This window comes from Pelodiscus sinensis, chromosome 13, assembly GCF_049634645.1.
Source record: "Pelodiscus sinensis isolate JC-2024 chromosome 13, ASM4963464v1, whole genome shotgun sequence".
Classification (NCBI taxonomy): Eukaryota; Metazoa; Chordata; order Testudines; family Trionychidae; genus Pelodiscus; species Pelodiscus sinensis.
In genome coordinates, this window is record NC_134723.1 from 43,097,501 (window position 1) to 43,116,935 (window position 19,435).

General features: G+C 42.0%; 1 protein-coding gene across 1 annotated transcript in view; it reads right to left on the reverse strand.

Moving 5' to 3' along the window:
* Positions 1-6,173: 6,173 nt before the first annotated feature.
* RNF128 (ring finger protein 128) overlaps positions 6,174-19,435 on the reverse strand; it is a 48,313-nt gene continuing 35,051 nt past the window's right edge. The window contains exons 3-7 of the mRNA XM_075941114.1: positions 19,339-19,410; positions 18,115-18,197; positions 11,423-11,522; positions 9,774-9,942; positions 6,174-7,709 (exon numbers count right to left, since the gene is read on the reverse strand). Of these exons, the coding sequence (XP_075797229.1) occupies positions 7,591-7,709; positions 9,774-9,942; positions 11,423-11,522; positions 18,115-18,197; positions 19,339-19,410 (543 nt within the window). The 3' untranslated portion in view covers positions 6,174-7,590. The remainder of the gene's footprint in view (positions 7,710-9,773; positions 9,943-11,422; positions 11,523-18,114; positions 18,198-19,338; positions 19,411-19,435) is intronic.

The following is a 19,435-nucleotide window of genomic DNA, read 5'->3' on the forward strand; positions in this document are numbered from 1 at the left end:
GATATCAGGTTTAACTCTTAGCAAGGGCTTGAACTCGTGTAAGCTGCACTGGTGTAAGGTATTTTTTAACTAGGGCATGTTTACAATAAGGGGCTGCACTAGTGCACCTGTAGTAGTGGAGCTACATCACTAGAAGAGGAACTCCAGAGCACGTGTGACTTAACAGAGTGGAGTTTCAGCCAGGTTTAATCCTAAAATTACCCCCCTGTGCCTAGGAATGGGGCACTAATTGACTTGTAGGCTGTAGCTGCACTTTGGAGCCTGTCACCATAAGGGAAAATGTGTTTGGCGTGGCTTGATCAACACATGGTTGTTAACAGAAGGTCACATGCTAATGAAGGTATCAGTTGTATTGTAATACATGTGAGGATGTAAAAAGTACACTGATATAAAGTCACTTACTCTGGTTTCCAGTGTGGACACATCTTAGGAGCGAGTCACACCTGAGAGGAGTTAGGCCCTGTTTACTTTTCCCCGGGGGTTTCTACTAGGGAAAGGCAGATGAAAGTTGTAGCTGGATTTCCTGCACAAGACAGGACCCAGGGATGTGTTGAATCCACACATCCTCCATCTGCTACAGCCATGCTCACGGCTCAGCGTGTACCACCCATTTTGGGCCTGCAAGCTGCCTGGCCTCACGTGACGGCAATGCTAGGCATGAGGAACTGAGAAGTAGCCACCTGTCTGAATGGTTTGAGGTTCTCATGGAGCACAATCAGGCCCTGAAGGACATCATGGACCATTTCCTGGGCTGTGCCAAGGTATGCTGAGTCAGGAGCAGTTTGGACACACCTGGTTTTTAAAATATCCAACAATATACATGAATTGAATGACAGTCAGTAGGCAGAGGGTGATAATTAACTGAACAGAGATACAGTTGAGGGGCTAACTGGAGGAAAATTCTCCCTCAGCCCACAACTGTGGATAAATCTCTGCAACATTTCCATATAACCTTGTATCATTCTCATATAAGTTTTAAGAGAAACTTTGTCAGTCCTTTTATATATATATATAGATCTTTGTTAAGCCTTCTTATAGGGTACGTCTAGACTACATGCCTCTGTCGCCAGAGGCATGTAGATTAGGCTACACGACATAGTAAAATGAAGCGGCGATTTAAATAATCGCCGCTTCATTTCAATTTACATGGCTGCCGCGCTGAGCTGACAAACAGCTGATCAGCTGTTTGTCGGCTCAGTGCGATAGTCTGGATGCGCGGGTGTCAACATCAAAGGTAACTCTTAAGGTGAGGCAGCAGAAGGTTTATTTCAGTGACAGAATGGCAGTGTAACAACAGTGGGGTATTTCCTTTCCATACCGGTGATCCTGGTTATCACTGATATAGTCTGGTGCTGGCTTCTCTCTGCATCACAATTTGCACACGTGGCAAGGGCACAAGGAGCCATTATTTTTAAACTGACGTCACAATTTCCGCACCGTATAGAGGCCCTACGTGAGCGTGATCTTAGAGTGGACTTCAACACTTCTGTGAGAAGGCAGAGGGACCTTCAGCGCCAAGCCCCAGACTTAGTCTATATCTAGACTACAAAGAAAAGTCAGAAAAAGATATACAAATTGCAAACCACAATTTGCGTATCTTTTCCCACTTTTATTTTGAAAGAGGCTTTTCCGAAATTTGGCCCGTCTCACGGCACCGAATTTCAGAAAGAACTCCTCTTTTGAGACATCCCTCATGCCTCGTAGAATGAGATTTACAGGGATAACGAAAAAGGACGGCTGCTTTAACTTGGATGCGGCATTTACCCCAGAAAAGTGCTGCAGTCTAGTCTGAAATAAACCTTATTCCTCCTACAACGAGGTTTACCAGTTATTTCGGAAGAAGGGTTTTCTTCTGAAATAACCGCGTCTAGACAGCGTTTCTTTTTTTGAAATAGCGCCATAACGCAAATATGCAAATGAAGCGCGGGAAATTCAAATTTTGCTCAGTTGCATTTGCAACCCTCTTTCGAAAGAGGGTGCAAGTGTAGACCTACCCATAGCCTTACATGCCCTCTCTGTAGGCCCTATCTTACATCAGTGGAGCATCTCTATTAGGAGCAAAGGAAACAGCAAGGCTACGTCTACACTGGCATGATTTTCCGGAAATGCTTTTAATGGAAAAGTTTTCTGTTAAAAGCATTTGTGGAAAAGCGCGTCTAGATTGGCCATGGACGCTTTTCTGCAAAAAAGCCCCGATCACATTTTCGCAATCGGGGTTTTTTGGTGGAAAACACTACTGTGCTGTCTACACTGGACCTTTTGCGCAAAAGTCTTTTGGAAAAAGACTTTTGCCCAAACGGGAGCCACATAGTATTTCCGGAAAAGCACTGACGATCTTACATGAGATCATCGGTGCTTTTCCGGAAATTCAAGCAGCCAGTGTAGACAGCTGGCAAGTTTTTCCGCAAAATCATCTGATTTTGCAGAAAAACTTGCCAGTCTGGACACAGCCCAGTGGTGTTGCTGACCATCAGTGTATGCCTTGAAAGCTGAACAGCATCTGTCCCTATGTGGAGATAGCATCCATTTAACTATGGAGGCAAGTATGGCCCACTCCTCAGTGAATGTATGGAACTCAGACCAGCTCTGCTGACTTCCATGGAGCCATGTCAATTTTCACAGCTGTGGTTTGGCCCTGTAACAATTTTTGAAGTGGTTGGAAGTAAAATGGAGGCGGCACCCCTCTAGTCTGTAATGCCCACAGATCCCTCTGGTGCTGTAAACTCTGAGAAGAATTCTTCAGCTGGTTTTCTTGACCCAACCTGCTTTTACAATTTTTATGCCATCCCTCAGCATGGGTCCCCTGTACTTCTAGGCAATTCACATGCCGATAGCTACACTGGTACAGTTACATTAAGGAAAGATTGTTTAACATAAGCAGGGGCTTAGAGGGTAGATCCTTTCAGACTTTTAGGACCTAGATAGTGCTCTAAATCTCACTGCTGGAAAGTCTTGGCTTATGAAAGTCCAGAGCATACGCATGACAGTTCACAGCACTGACCTGTTTTTGCCACACCGCCTTGTTGGGTAGGAATCTTTCCCAGGCTTTTTCCCAGCATGCTTTCTTGTGAAGAACTGTCAAACATGTCTGACTGAAGCCGCTTGAGCAGAATGTCTTCAGGGAGCAGAAGCACAGGAGCACACGAAATCTTTCTCTCCTTGGGAGTAGGACAAAAATGGAGATATCCAGACTTCCCAGTGCTAACCTCAGTGCTATTATATGGTAGTCATTACAGTCTATATCATTACCATTTGCAAGTACCACAGTATTCCCTGTTCTCTGTTTCTACAATGATTTTAATGGCGTGTGCACGATGTACAATAAAAACAAATGAACTGCAAAATAAGACAGCAGCTCTCGGCTTTTTAGGATTATATGTCAGATTTGTTCTCTGGCAGCAGGAAAGCAAGCCTCAGATAGTCATGTTGTTAACCTTTATTAATAGAAAAAAGGTTAACAGGCTGGTTCCTATTTCTAGTTTGCCTAGAGGGACACTCCTACCACTGCTTGTAAATGACATACCTCCATAATGCCAAAGAATATTTATGTAAACACAAAGTGGGCAGTTCAAAGCTGTGTAAATCACAGTTGCAGAATGTCATAGGTAGGGTCAGTTAAGGACTAATGAGAAAGGAGATAAAAATGCAAAGGCCCATGATGAATGCAAATATATGGACTGTGAGGCTATTGGTGTTGAATCACAGGAATTGAAGGCTGGAATGACCACCCAAGAGATCACCTAGCCCTGGTCTACACGAGGGAGTTATTTCAAAAGAACTACCCTTATTTCAAAACAAGTGGCATGACCACATGACCAAACCCGTTCTTTCGAAAGAAGGGGCTGGTTATTTCGAAATAACTCCTGCTTTCCACGAGGAATAACGCTTATTCCAAGATATTTATTTCAAAATAGCGGCAGTCTAGCTACATCACCCCAACAGATGTTTGTCTAACCTGTTCATAAAATCCTCTCATGATGGAAAGCCCACTGCCTCGCTTGGAAGCCTGTTATTCTTAGGGTCCCTCCCGCCATCAATATCTATCCTAAATCACCATTGCTACAGATGAGGAAAATGATTTCTTCTCCGCATTTCAGGGGACATGGAGAACACTTGATCACCATTCTCTTTATACCTGACCTTAGTGTATTTGAAAAATGGGATGCTGTTGCAAAAAAAGCAAATATGATTCTGGGATGTATTAACAGGTGTGTGGTGAGCAAGACACGAGAAGTCATTCTTCCGCTCTATTCTGCATTGGTTAGGCCTCAGTTGGAGTACTGTGTCCAGTTCTGGGCACCGCATTTCAAGAAAGATGTGGAGAAATTGGAGAGGGTCCAGTGAAGAGCAACGAGAATGATTTAAGGTCTAGAGAACATGGCCTATGAGGGAAGGCTGAAAGAACTGGGATTGTTTAGTTTAGAAAAGAGAAGATTGAGGGGGGACATGATAGCAATTTTCAGGTATCTAAAAGGGTGTTAGGAGGAGGAGGGAGAAAACGTGTTCATCTTGGCCTCTGAGGATAGAACAAGAAGCAATGGGCTTAAACTGCAGCAAGGGAGTTTAGGTTGGACATTAGGAAAAAGTTCCCAACTGTCAGGGTGGTGAAACACTGGAATAAATTGCCCAGGGAGGTTGTGGAATCCCCATCTCTGGAGATATTTAAGAACAGGTTAGATAAATGTCTATCAGGGATGGTCTAGACAGGACTTGGTCCTGCCATGAGGGCAGGGGACTGGACTCAATGACCTCTCGAGGTCCCTTCCAGTCCTAGTAGTCTATGATTCTAAGATATTCTCCCTCTTCCCCCCCAGGCTTCTTTTCTCAAGACTAAACACATTCAGGTTTTGGGTTTTTATTCACCTGTCCTCAACAGTCAGGTTTTCTAAATCTTTTCTCATTTTCATTGAGCTTTTTTGGACTCCAGGCAAAGTGAAAGAAAACAGAAAAAGACCATTGTTTCTCAAAATAAACAAGTTACTGATTTGTGGCTTGTTGGCTATATGGAAATATTTAAGAATGTAAGCATTGTGCATGCTTTTAACAAAATAAATGTGCATAGCTAAAGTATTTAGGACTAAGACAGGCAGGAGAGCACAGGCCTCGGATAGCAGAGCTGTCATTATCCTCTGCTTGCACAATTCCCTCTCCTAACCAATATTCACGTCATACTACCCGATCTCTCTGCTTGTTACATTCCAATCTCTCATTACCAAGGGAGACCTACACTTAGTGGAGACAGACTGGATCAGTGGATGGAATCTGATTCCGCTCAACTTCATTCACAAGTGCATGTCCAGGTTCTGACATTCATACTGATTGGATGTGCTTTTATCTTAATACTTTGAATTATTTAAAAAAAATAAAATAGTTCTACAGATTATATATGCCATCAAACAGCCACAGGAAATATGTTAACACCTGTGCTACTGTATTGCAAGCTGTGCAATATCAATATAAAACTGACTGACGAAGGGTGTAAATCAAGTTAACATATCCGTTCTTAAAAATAGCATAGCTGCTTTTATTTACAGATGATCTACAATTGGAGCAAGAGTTCAATCGGGGAAGTTCAGGAGGTTACTTGCTTATCACAACAACCTGTGTTTTTGCTTTTTGAAATACCAACCTGGATTGCCTATTTTTCCATGCCACCTATTTTGTAGGCAATGTTGTCAGCTATGGTGCATATAGAACACAGACATCTGCTAGGCTGTAGTCAGAATTTTTATAGCCAGGCTATGAACTGGATAAACAGGATAGACAGCGAGGCTCTGCCACCTATTACACCTCCACCCCAAACTCTTCCTGCTTGTTCCATGAACCTGCTGTGGTTTGTCTCTAACAGGAAGCAATTGGGAGCAGACACGGTCATTTACTGTACTTGTAGAATGGTTTTTAATGGGTTTAGGCTGTCAGTACTACCAGATCTCAAAAGCAATAAACATTTAAAATATTACCTATTTTACAACATGAATTACTGTATCATGTTTTGGGGCTTTTAGACATACTTCTCAGACATGGACATGAAAGAAAAGAGTCCCCAAAATAGTTCTGGGACTGTGGAAGGAACAGGAATGAGAAACATTGAAATAGTTGGCTAAGTTTCTATCCGAAAGGGGAATTTATACATACTTATGTTTAGTAATAAAAGTGGTTGAGTATCAGGCAGGCCCATTAGAATATTGTTTTATTTACATTTTCATATTCAAAGAAATCAGTACAAATCATGAAATATTTACATTTTAAATCATACTACACAGAGGTAAGAAAAAGCATTGTTTTCTCCCAAGAGATTCAAAACAGTAGTACATTATTGCTGGTCTTTAAACTAAATTCTGTTAACATTAGTATTATGAACGAAACCACAGAATAAAGAATAAAGACACAAAATAAAAATAAAGTGCATTTATAGATGTACTTAGTTACCTTTGGTGGACGAGATTCTAGACTCTGAATAAGGCACCCTTGTGTTCCATTCCCCCTCCCCCTCCCCAAATATTAGAAAACTATCAGCAATAATTTACAGCTACATTTACAGGACATCAGTTGAGTGTCATTGCAACTTTATCCAGTTTGCTAAACCATGCACCCACTAATACTCTGTAGCTTTCTTTTTCCCTTATAACCTTATCACGTTTTTTGGTGTTTGTAGGTCTTCACCCTCACTTGACGGTCTTCAGCATTTCAGATTTCTACAAAGTATGGACTAGCAAACATTGCTGGTGTTGCAGCTATTAGACAACCCTTGAGCCATGTGATAGCCTTCAGACTCCTTTTAAAACTTCTTAATTCACAAGTTAGAAGTAGTTTGAGAAAGTGAATAGGTTTTTTTTTTTAAATTAAATACAATACATCCTCTAGAATTGTTCCCTTTATAATATTGTGCAAGTCAGACTTGACCTGTTTTTTAAAACCCTTCATGAAGATTTAGAAATATATATGTTGCATTATATGATAGATTATAACCTTCACCTAATCTGAAATAGGTTTAGTATTCCTCAAAAATATCTGGGTGATGGAGGAAGGTTGACAGGCATTTTATTTTGCAATTCTGTCCTCCTGATTTGGTGCAGTGACAGGTAACATGAACATTGCTTTCCAGAAAACAATTAAGATTCTATAAGCCCAGATCAAAACTCATTTGCTTGTTAATAAAAATCCACCTTTATCTTAAATCCATAATCTCCCAATCAAACAGTTCCAAACAGACAGCTACTACAGGAGAATCCTTAGTACAATCTAAAAAAAGCAGCATATGTTTTCACAGGCTGAATGGAAATGTCTCTGTACAAGACTGTGACTGGGTTGGAAAGATTTGGTTCAATGTTAAAATCAGATGGTTTTCTTCATACATTCCTTTGAGACAGTTTTATCTGAAGAATATTTAAACTACATTCCATATGGAAGATAGAAAGGTTTAAATTAGAGGAAGGTTAAAGTTTCAAACTCTAATCGTAATCTATTAAAAAATTTCATCCCAATATTTCCAATGCAACATTGCTGCTACAGTAGTTCATTTGTTTTACTGTTTGATGTACATAGGACCACGGTTGGCAGTGTGTTACAAAGGGTTCAGATTCCACATTTTTATGATTTGATTTCTTGATTGTGAGGTTCGTCTTCTTCAAAGCTTGGGTTGTCAAGGTGAGGAAGGACATCCACCGCTGGAGACTGAGACTCATTGTTTACAAGATGCAGGCTGTCACCTTCAGGAACAAAAGAAAAACCCAATTAATAAATAGCTTTTGGGTCACTTGAATTATCCCAAAGTGTGTGCGCGTGCGTGTGTACCCCCCCCCCCCCTCGCCGAGCCTCTTCCTCGCTACACAGACCTATACTTCCCATACCTAACATGCTGCTCTGCATTTCTATATGCAGTCCAGGAGCTACTGGGCTGCACTCTGTTGTCCTCTCTACAACTTTGAAAAGGATGCCACCAGTGTCAACTAGACTCTGGCATGAACATCTCATTGAGAATACCCAACGTGGGGACAGAGCGCCAGGTTATAGCCGTGTAGTGGATCATCCTAGATAAAATGCTGAAGAAACGCTGGCAAAGAGACAGAAGCTTAACAAAAAGTATCAGGTGAGGCTACAATACACTAAAACTTAAAGCAAAAGAAAAGGAATATAAACACATACAAGAGCCTGGAGGAAATGCAAAGAAGAGATTAAGCAGCAAGAATAGAATAAGAATTAAGCTATTTCAATCATCTATGTAAATACACAGAAGTGGCAGGTGTGTAGCTGTGGTGGTATAAAATGCAGCCTTCAAGAATTTTGAATAAATGAAAGGATCTGCTTATCTTGTTTACCTGAAGAGCACACTAGCTCTTTTCGGAACAATTCTACCTGCATTTTCCAGGGCAAGATATCCAACAGGTGGCAGCAAATGCCATACTTTCCTTACTGTCTCCACTTCTAATACTTCATTTGAACAACTTATTACATCTGCCAAAAAAAACCCTACACTGCTCCTTGGCTTTTTCATCATTATGGAGTCAATTAAAATTAATTTTCCAGATAGGAAGAACCCAGATAAAGCAACCGCAAAACTACAGAGCCATTTGAGAAGTTAAATTTAACAGGAAGATTAAATGTATAAATCACCAAGAATACAAGTGCAAAGCAATTTTGCTACATTTTCTATATCTGTTCTAGTTGAAAGAGAAGAGACAGAATTTATTTCTATAAGGAGAAAGTATTATTAATCTGTAGAAGAGACTATGAACAGCCTTTGATATATTTATATAGTCATATTTTTGTTTTCTACTAGTGTTTGGGAAATTTGAAATTCAGTACGATATTTACCATTTCAACTCATCATGCTGCACTGCATCATTTGGAGTATCACACTAGCATTACATAAATCTTCCATAACTAGAGCAAAATTTCAAGCATCTAAGTTTACCTAGTGGTACTGCAGAAATTATACATTTGTCACAGGAATGTTACAAAGGGCAAGTGAGACATGAACCCATCTAAAACTCCTTTGGATCATTGGAATCCATATTGTACTAGTTAAACTTACATTCACTTTTCGTTGAGCTTATTTCTCATTAAGGATCGGGAAAGACTAGTTTCTCAGGGCTTTCTTAAATGCAGTGCAAATGTTAGAAAGCAGAAAATTTGACTGGCACTGATGGTAAATTAAAGTCTTCCTCTTCATAAGAGCGCTGTGCTTAATGTAATCAAACATCATTAAACTTTGTGGTCATGAACAGATTTTCAGAGAGGTTATATATTCTCAGTTCTAATGTTAATACTAAAACTTGTTAAGATCCTTTCCAGTGTTAACACACATCTAGTATTTCAGATTCTACTCAGTGCATAGTTTCTTAATCTTTGCTGCACAGAGCATTCAGGAAGGGAGCAGATGAGTTTCCCTTATATGAACTTTGGTGAAAGGATAGCTGACTTTGGAGAAAGGGCACCTTAACCCTGGATCTAGGCAGAAGTTAAAGTTGAATCCACTGGCATTTCTCCTATCCTCAACATTGCTTCCAAATTAGATTATTATTTTTGTTTTACTGGTTAAGGGTCTTCTTCAGTACTCACATAAGACCTGTATTGCTAAAAGACTTCTTTTTCTAGGAAGAAGATTTTTACTAGACAAAAGCCTTTGATATTAGCCTTCACTAGAATTTGATTAGCCTGAATGCACTCTGCTTCTGAGTAGCCATACCATAACTAAATTAAAGTTGCCTGCAGTATGAGAACATACAATGAGGAGCTAATGGAATTACTAACAGGGATCAGTGAATACTTACGCTCTGAGTGTGCACGTTCCTCTAAAGCTGGCTCATCTGTTCCTTGCACTGAAGCATATCCAGATGATGCAGTCTCACTACGATTATCCTCTTCGTTAAGGGAAGCTCTATTAGATGCTTCATTAGACACCGTGGTCTGAAGAGACTCTGGTTCACCTTCTATATCCACCTTTGTAAAGACAAAGGATTTAAAATAAATAAAGTTACAGACTAACTTGGTCGCCCCATAGATTTAAAATAAGGTGCAACTTTGTAATTGCCCATTTTATTTATGAAGCTGTAACCTGCCCAACACAGCTGTCATATTAAACCTTCAAAAGCGACGAGGAGTGCTGTGGCACCTTACAGACTAACATTTATTGGAGCATAAGCTTTTGTGGGCAAAGACCCACTTTGTCAGATGCATGTAGTAGAAATTCCAGAGGCAGGTATAAATATAAAGGCATGAGAAAAGAGCCTGTATATTTATGCCTGTATATCTATACCTGCCTCTGGAATTTCCACCATGTGCATCTGACAAAGTGGGTCTTTGCCCACGAAAGCTTATGCTCCAATAAATCTGTTAGTCTATAAGGTGCCACAGGACTCCGCGTCGCTTTTGTGGATTCAGACTGATATTAAACCTTGCGTCTGCAGGACGGGGCGGGGGAGGGGGAGAGAACATGCCTGCTGACTTCTCGTAGCCACCCTCCTGAAGAGCGCACAGTGAAACTAAAGGAAGTGAAATATAGAACACAAGCTCATAGGCTAAGCAGCAATCAAGAGCAGCCCACGAATGAGGCCCTTTCAGGGCCAGTGCCACGAACCCTAGTGCTAAGGCTAGTTCTCAAGAGGTTGCTACAGGACAAGTTCAATATAATTTCACACACCTTGCAGAGGAGAAGGTGAAACTGACATGATCTAGAGAAGCAAACTGGAAGAGATTCTGATACTTGTTACCTTGTGTACTCTTGTTCTCAGCACACTCATTTCCCCTTCTACTAACACACACAATGCAGTAGTTTTTCATTCTGGCACTTCCCTGGGTCAGAGGTGCCTACACTAATAGTCTCTGATAAACACAAGCTCCTTCAAAGTATGTTATTTGAAGCCATCTGCGGGAGGGAGAAGAGGGATCTCTGCCAGCCTTCTTGGCATCTAAAAACTCCTGGGGATTTAATTAAAGAGCTGCAGGGGTGGCTGTAGCATGGATGAAAAGTGATAATTATCTGAATCTACCAAAAAAATGCACGCCCACCCCACTACTGTAACTCATTTATTGCAATAAGTTGCAACTTAACTGTGGCAATTCTCAAATGCGCATATCTGCTAGCCCGGCCTGTTATAAAAGCCACCCAAACTGCAGTTTAAAACAGCTACTCTTTTCTGTGACACTGTAGTCTTCAACGAAGTACATCACAAAACATTTTAAACAGCCAATAGGCAGCTACTAAGCCGTGTCAAGTCAGAAGCAGTTTTCATCAAGAGGTTGGTCGTCTTAACTGTTACAAGTATTACACATTAACATCTTACTATGGGAGACATTCTCCAATTCTCAGTTTTCTCTCTACATTCTAGGAGTAGGTAAACGAAGAAAGTCAGTTGATTCATTATACTAGCACACTACCATTTCTGAAGTCATTTGCCACGATGAAATAACGCTAGCTTACCTCAACAATTCCCAAAGCTTTGAGTATGTCCAATTTGCACATCGGACATGTCCTGTGTTCTAACAGCCAGGGATCAATACAAGTCTTGTGGAAGAGATGGCTGGTAGAAAAAAAGTTAACCATCAGTATTTTAGTCTTAACATTGGTCATCATAGAGCTAAATATTTTAGTCAGCCCAACATTACTGAATCTCCCATGGACTCTAATAACATCTGTTCAATGCCATTGGCTTTTAGTCACCCCATAATACACTGAAAATGTTTAAGATATATTTACATTTATTGCTGCTTACTTTTGTTATGCCAACTACAGGTAAGGGAAGATTTAAAGGTGATATGCTACTTGTGAACAGTAACATCCTTACAAAGTTTAGGAGCCTGTATATTTTTAAGGTGCAACTAGGAAGAGATACAATCTGCAATACTGGATAGATAAGATCTAGTATATAAAAAGGGGAAATTCATGAAGTGTTACAGGAGAGCTAACAGACAATGTTTTCAGTAAACCCTGAATGTAGTCGAAAATAGTCAAACAGCTCCATTAATCACTGCGGAGTAACTTGAGGTTCTATTTATTCAAGTTCAAAATAAGTCCTTTGAAGTTTGACTCCCTGAGGTCTGGAAAAGGAATGCTCACATACTAACAGCTAGTAAGACTAGGTAAGGACAGAATTCTCTCTTCTAAGGTATGAGTTTATCACACAAGCCTTGTGTTGATTCAAGTTACATGATTAGTTATTTGAACCAGCTGTTGCATTGGACTAATCTGTAACTGTTCCAGCCTGAAATTGCTATAATGTCTGGTGCCTGTTAGTTTCTCTGTTAAAACTCACTAGAGCAAGTCAGCACCTTAGCTATCTCTCACCCTTTCTTAGCTGTATCTCACCCTTTCTTCAGGCTTGCGTGTAAGTAGTCATTTCCCCAAGTGGATAAACCTTGAACTTACATAAACGAAGTTAACAAAGTCTAGACTTCACTCCTAGATTGAAGAGCAACATATTTATCATTCAAAAAACATGACAAAACCAACCCTACTTGTTTGTGTGAAATCTAAGAAATCTCATTTATCATCATGCCCTCAACCTGATGAGGAAGTCTGTATCCACAAATGTCTACGAGTACTCACTGGCTGCACAGACATGCAAGCACATAAAATGGGTGCGTACACAAGCAATATGTACAACAGAACCTCAGTCATGAACTGACCAGTCAACCACACACTCATTTAACCAGAAGTATGCACTCAAGCAGCAGCAGAGATAAATACAATACAGCACCGTCTTAAATATAAATATTAAAAAAATAAAGGGAAAGTTTCTAAGAAAAGATTTGACAAATAACAAAACTGCTTCTGTGCTTGTTTCGTTTAAATTAAGATGGTTAAATTGCAGCATTTTTCCTGCATAGTAAAGTTTCAATTGGAAATGTTTGAAAGAATCACAATAACGTTTTGTTCAGCATTACCAACATTTCAGAGTTACGAACAAACCTCCATTCCGGAGATGTTCATAACTCAGGTTCTACTAGATTAACAGACAGGCATGCATGTTAGTGCCTACCATATGCATACTGAATTGGTGATGGTTCTGGGTTAGGAAGAGGGAAATGAGGAGATAAGAAAAATATATATAGGATTTAATATTAACTGTAGCCTAGCTATAAGAGTAAATTACTTGTCCTTTCAACCTTCCATCTGGAGTGAAACTAGGAAAAGGGATAGTTTTGACCTATGTCTAGAGATAGTTTTGACCTATGTCATAAGGTGTGACTGCAACTCGAGTAGACATATCCAGTGATGTTAAATTTTGATTAATTAACTAATCGAATAGTCAATGGTATTTCCATCAACTATTCAATTAGGCAATAAGGGCTAGCGAGTTCTGCTTTTGAAATGTACAAGAACCCCAGCAGGGGCTCTTGTGCATTTCAAAGATTGAAACACTGCATGGAGCTTGGGGCCAGCGGGAGGGGGCGCTCTTGTACATTTCAATGTTGGAGCGCCACTGCTGCGCCCTGCCCCCTCCCACAGGGCTGGAGCTGGGGGGGGGGGAGGGAAAGGAGGAACCAGCTTTTAAGCTGGCTCCCCCCAGTACCGCTTCCTCTCCTTCCCCTTGCTGCCTCTGTGATAGAGGCAGCAAGGGGAGGAAGCAACTAGTAGACTAGCGTGTCGACTATGCGATAAGCTTTTGCTTATCAACTAGTTGCTTTCATCCCTACACATGTCTGAGCTAGTTTTAATGTAGCTAGCTTGAGTCCTGGAGTAGCAAAATATGTTCTGCTCATTAACTCTTGATAGTTTCTTAATCTCTTTAGGGTATGACTAGTAGTAATGCACAGAAAAGCTAAGTTTTAAATGAAGCTTCAAGCTGACAACTTACACTCTCAGAACATCTCTCTCAATAATACAAAAAAGGCTTCAGCCCAATTGGAGCCTCACTGGCTATGTCTACACTGCAGGCTTCTTGCACAAGAACTGTTTTGTGCAAGAGTTCTTGTGCAAAAGGGCTTGTGCAAGAGCGCGTCCACACTGCCATGTGCTTTTGCGCAAGAGATGTGCTTTTGCGCAAGAGCATCCATGGCAGCGTGGACACTCTTGCACAAGAAAGCTCTGATGGCCATTTTAACCGTAGCGGTTTCTTGCGCAAGAAACCCGTTGCCTGTCCACACTGCCTTCTTGCACAAGAGGGCTTATTCCTCTTGTGCAAGAAGCCCTCTGTTCCGATGCCAGACTGTAAATTTACTTACGCAAGAACGCACGTGCAGTGTACACGCTCCGCAAGTTTCTGCGCAAGAACAGCCGTTCTTGCACAAGAAGCCTGCAGTGTAGACGTAACCACTGTGTTAGCCAAGGCCAACTGAAAATTCTACAAATTGAGACCCCATTCCTGCCTCTGGATCCACTAGGCAGGCCGCCAGAGCCAGAGTCCCATTAAGGTCATTGTGATGCCACAGTATTGCGAAGGTTCATTCTAGCATATCCTGTTGCGTGATCAAAGAGTCTGAGTAATCAGCCTCAATTCTAGCTCACTGTGCCTATGCTTTGATGTACTCTCTCAGTATCTGTCATGGAATGAGAACGTCTAAGCACTCATTGTAAATTCAATACAGGCAGTCCCCGGGTTACGTACAAGATAGGGACTGTAGGTTTGTTCTTAAGTTGAATTTGTATGTAAGTCGGAACTGGCATCCAGATTCAGCCACTGTTGAAACTGACCAGCAGCGGCTGAATCGGACACACCTGGGGCAAAGCAGCTGGGGTGCTGCTGGGTTGGTCCCGCAGCGCCACTCCTCGGCGCTACTGGACCAACCCGGCAGCACCCCAGCTGCTCTGCCCCAGGTGTTCCCAAGTCAGCTGCTGCAGAAACTGACCAGCGGCTGACTCCAGGAAGCTCAAGGCAGAGCTGCTCTGCCCCGGGCTTCCTGGAATCAGCCGCTGATCAGTTTCAACAGCGGCTGAATCTGGACGTCTGGGACAGAGCAGCTGGGGCGCTGCTGGGTAGGGTCCCCGCAGCACCGCACCTCGGCACTGCGGGGATCAACCCGGCAGCACCCCAGCTGCTCTACCCCAGGTGTCTACCCCAGGTTTCTTGCCGCGGAGGACGTGGGCAGCTGGACCGCGGCGCGTCTTGGCGGTCCCGCTGCCCGCGTCCTCCGCAGCAAGGAAAGCCTGGTTTGCTGGGGGGGAGAGGGGAGCGCACTAGCTGCGGCCCACCCCCCCCAGCAGACCAGGGAGACGCGGAGCGGCTTTTCTCGCCACGGAGGACGCGGGCGGCAGGACCGCCCAGACGCGCCTCAGTCCCGCCGTCCGCGTCCTCCGCAGCTTTGCTCCACGTCTCCCTGGTCTGCTGGGGGGTCCCCCCCCAGCAGACCAGGGAGACGCGGAGCAGCTTTTCTCGCCGCGCAGGACACGGGCGGCGGGACCGCCACAGCGCGTCTCGGAGGTCTGCTGGGGGGAGGGGGAGCCCGTTCGTAAGTAGGGAGTCGGATCCACGTAACCCGGGGACTGCCTGTATACAATATTTGTACCAAACCATGTACTGATACATAATGTCACAGTGGGCATTCTGAGAATACCAGATCCCCTCAAAACAGCAGTCCAGAATTTACGTGTATGACTACTTATTTATATACCAGTTTAAACAATGGGACTGTAAAGTGAGGACTTATAAGAAACATCAAATACTTCTCTGAATTGTACTTGGGTATTAACCAGAAGTTTTTGAAATGTAGCCACAAATGTATAGGACTTTTCAATAAGAGAGCCAAGTGGGAATTCTTTTGGACTCAGGAACAAAATACTAGAAACTATAGAACTTTCTTTCAACCTACATTAAGTCTACACATCTGAAACAAGTTCTAAAAATGGCTCTGCTTTCCACCCACTAGTCCACTTATAAGCCCACCGCAGGGCATTTTCATTGCCTTTTGGATACAGTCCTCTAGAATAGAGTAGCTAGCTGACTTTTCAAGTTATCAACTTACTTGTGTCTAAAACCCTGGCTAGATGCCTTTTAATCTGGGAAGATGAACCACTGCTGAATGCAACTATCAGTAAGAGATCCTTTGGACTGCTGCTGAAAGCCATTTACTGCTAATATAACATTTTCATTAACACAAATGTTCCTGAGATGTGCTTGCTTTTGCTAGAGGGTACATTTTGCTTAGCACTGGACCAGGGAGATGGGTTGATAATTGCTTTTGTCAATTTATTGGTGTCATCAAGTCTTAATGTAGCGCTGCTATTACGTGGTAGCAAAGGATAAGAGTGCTTACACAAATACTCCCTTTTGTAAGATTATACGCAAGATTCCAGCTTGTATTCGATAATGTAGCTGACAGTTACATAACACTGTCTCTTCACTGTGGCTCTCTTCCTCTTGTGGATGAGAGATCAGCTATAAACTCTGAATTTGTCCAGCCTTCGCAATTTATTTCTCAGCTTAATTAACAGACGACTGCTACTTTTGTAGCCTCCTTACACAAGAATTACATTTTCAGCTTTCAAAAGCTAACACCGTCTTGAGCATCCTGATCTCCTTTGTTGCAAAGATTTCAAAGTGGACTGAGTCCAGGATGCATGTGATGACTTCAGCTTTTCTTCAAACTTTACATCAACGTGTAGGTCAGGGGTGGGGAACCTCAGGCCTGGGGGCTGGATGGGGCCCTTGGCTTGCCTGGATCTGGCCCCCAAGGCTCCGGGATCCCCCTGAACTGGTGGTCCAACCTCCCTGCCACTCACCCACAGGGCTGGAGCACACAAAATCTACTAGCTTGGGCCCCCTCTAGGCTCTGGTGTGAGAGGAATGTGAGACGTATCTGTTTCCTTCTCAGTCAGGGGCTTCTCACTTTGCTTCCTACTTGTGTGCATGGCCCCCTGACTGACTTTCCTGTGGGTCAGTGGCTCCTGACCCAAAAAAGGTTCCCCACCCCTGCTGTAGACTGAAGCTACACAAACCCCAAAAGGCTTGCAGCCCCAACCGGTTTAGTTATTAGTTAAATTTTAACTTTAACTCCAAGAGGCCTGGACTATTTTGCCCAGCCCTTCTCAAAAGGGAAGGTTTAGGCAAGTTACGAGAAAGGCAAGATGAGGGATAGCTATAAATCATTAATAATTAGATGGTGTAAGCTGTGCGCACTGAAGTGGTGTTGTGAAATACCAACAAACATAAGGAAGCCCTTGAAAGTACTAGTACTTCAACACTGAGCTCCTGTAGGGAGTATAAGAGTAGGATACACAGGGGAGATTAAAGGTCTCCGCAGAAAATATTTATCATTTTCATTTGGTCATCGCACTACTCTAGGACAGACTGAAGGGAGTAGCAGCTTTTCCATAACTAGCTTGAACGATCAACTAAAGAGGAAAAATATATTGCAAATATAGACTACACCATGTCCCTCAGCAAAAAGCCTAGTGCATTTATACAGTAAAACTCCAATAGTCCGGCACTCCTGATAGTCCGGCATCAAAATGGCAAGAGCCTAGTGAGTGAGCTTCAGCAAAAAATGAGTCACAAGGTAACAGCGGCAGTAGCTGAACTGAGCAAAAAGGGTAAAAAAGGCTTAAAAAAACTAAAACATTTCAGTATACTGTATACAGTATGTACAATAAAAAGGGTTAAGAACACTTTATATACAGTATATAATGTATACAGTATATATATAACCATCTTATAGTACCTCCTGATAGTGCGGCATATCTGATAATCCGGCACCACCTAGGTCCCATAGGTTCCGGATTACTGGAAGCCTACTGTACTTTGACAGCCTGAATTTGATCCTAAATTCCAGCAACACTTGTGGGAGATGAAGGTGGTCAGATGAGCTTAAAAGGAGTCAAGCCATCAGACCTAGGAGTTTGGGACCCTACAGTTTTATACAATAGCACAGAAGTATTATGCCACTTTGATCTTTAAAAAGGCTAGAAAATCCTTCACACGAGCTATATGGTAATACACTTCAACCTTAAGAATTGATTCATCCTCACAAAGTTGTTACATGGTAATAAGCAACCTTTATTGTAGAGTTGCACAATTTCTAATGCTTATCTGAAAACCTTACAGGAAGGCTTAAGGCTATTTTGTTGGAGAAACAGGTATAGTAAGATTACATCCCCTTTATTGTCTTTTAACAAAGGCTTTTTGAAAATACGCTTTTGCATTTAAAACAGACATGGCAATTTAGCAAACAACCTACTTGCAAGTTAAAATGCGCACTACATCATTTGGTTTGTATATGTCAATGCACACTGCACAGCTGTCGCCATCAGGACCAATTTCCTAAATGAAGAGCATAAGTCATCAGTTATTTTAGAGAGAGATTCAAGACAGAGAGAGTTGCATACAAATTTATTCTGGAAATCAATCTCAAGCTAAAGTGTTCTAGCCAGAATAATCTAGAACAGGACTCAGATACAAATACACATAATGAACTACCAAACCAGTAGGTTTGCCATTTAATCTGGGGCATTCAAACAGCTATCCTGTGACTTAATCAGCAGCAAAACATAATTTACGTCAGTGGATAGGTATTTAAAACCTTAGAAAGCCAAAGGGAAGGAAGGGTATGGCTACAGTGCAACACAGTACGGGCAATAGGAGTGTGAATTGCAATAGGAGTGTGAGTGCACCAGAGTTACATTTCAAGTGTCCTATGTTTGCGTTAACGTAATTCTGTTTGAAAGTGGACTATGTTTTAAATAGGACTGGAGGGGAGGGATAGGACAGTGGTTTGAGCATTGGCCTGTTAAACCCAGAGTTGTGAGCTCAATCCTTGAGGGGGCCATTTAGGGATCTGGGGCAAATCTGTTAGGGATGGTACTTGGTCCTGCTGTGAGGGCAGGGGACTGGACTTGACCTCTCAAGGTCCCTTCCAGCTCTATGAGATAGGTATATCTCCATATATTAGGAGTGTATTAATGCAAACTGAAGTATTTTTATTCTAGCAGTATCAACATGGAGCAGTTAAAGTACAAGACTTTGGTGTGCTCTAGAATTTGCACATCACCCCCTCCCAATCCATCCCTCCATAATCCGCAGTGTAGATGCATCAATTCCACCAAAAAATGGCACAATTAAAAAAAAATATTTAGAACAAAGCAGTTGGCCCAAGTTACCCCTGCCAACAGCCTTATTTGCATCAATGTCACAGAAGAATGTCAGTTACACCTGCCAAAAATCTCACAGTGCTAACCAACAGAGGGCTCAGAACACAGCAGATTTTGCTATAGACTGCAGTTTTGCAAGGTGTAAACTCTTTGGAAAGGCCTGGTCTCCAAACTGATCTGAGCTTGCACTTAAGGCAGGAAGATTTTAGGATATTTGTACAGCCATGTTTATTAAAAACAAGAAGAGGAAAGTTTGGACAATATAATGTCAGAATACATTTAAAATAAACATAAGGAAGTGATATTGTCAATACCTTGTCCCCCTGTTTTAATGTGCGCAGTTCTAACTGTCCAATCGCTTTTTTGGCATCTGCTTTTAACTGTCTCTGTAACCAAAAAAGAGAATTGTTG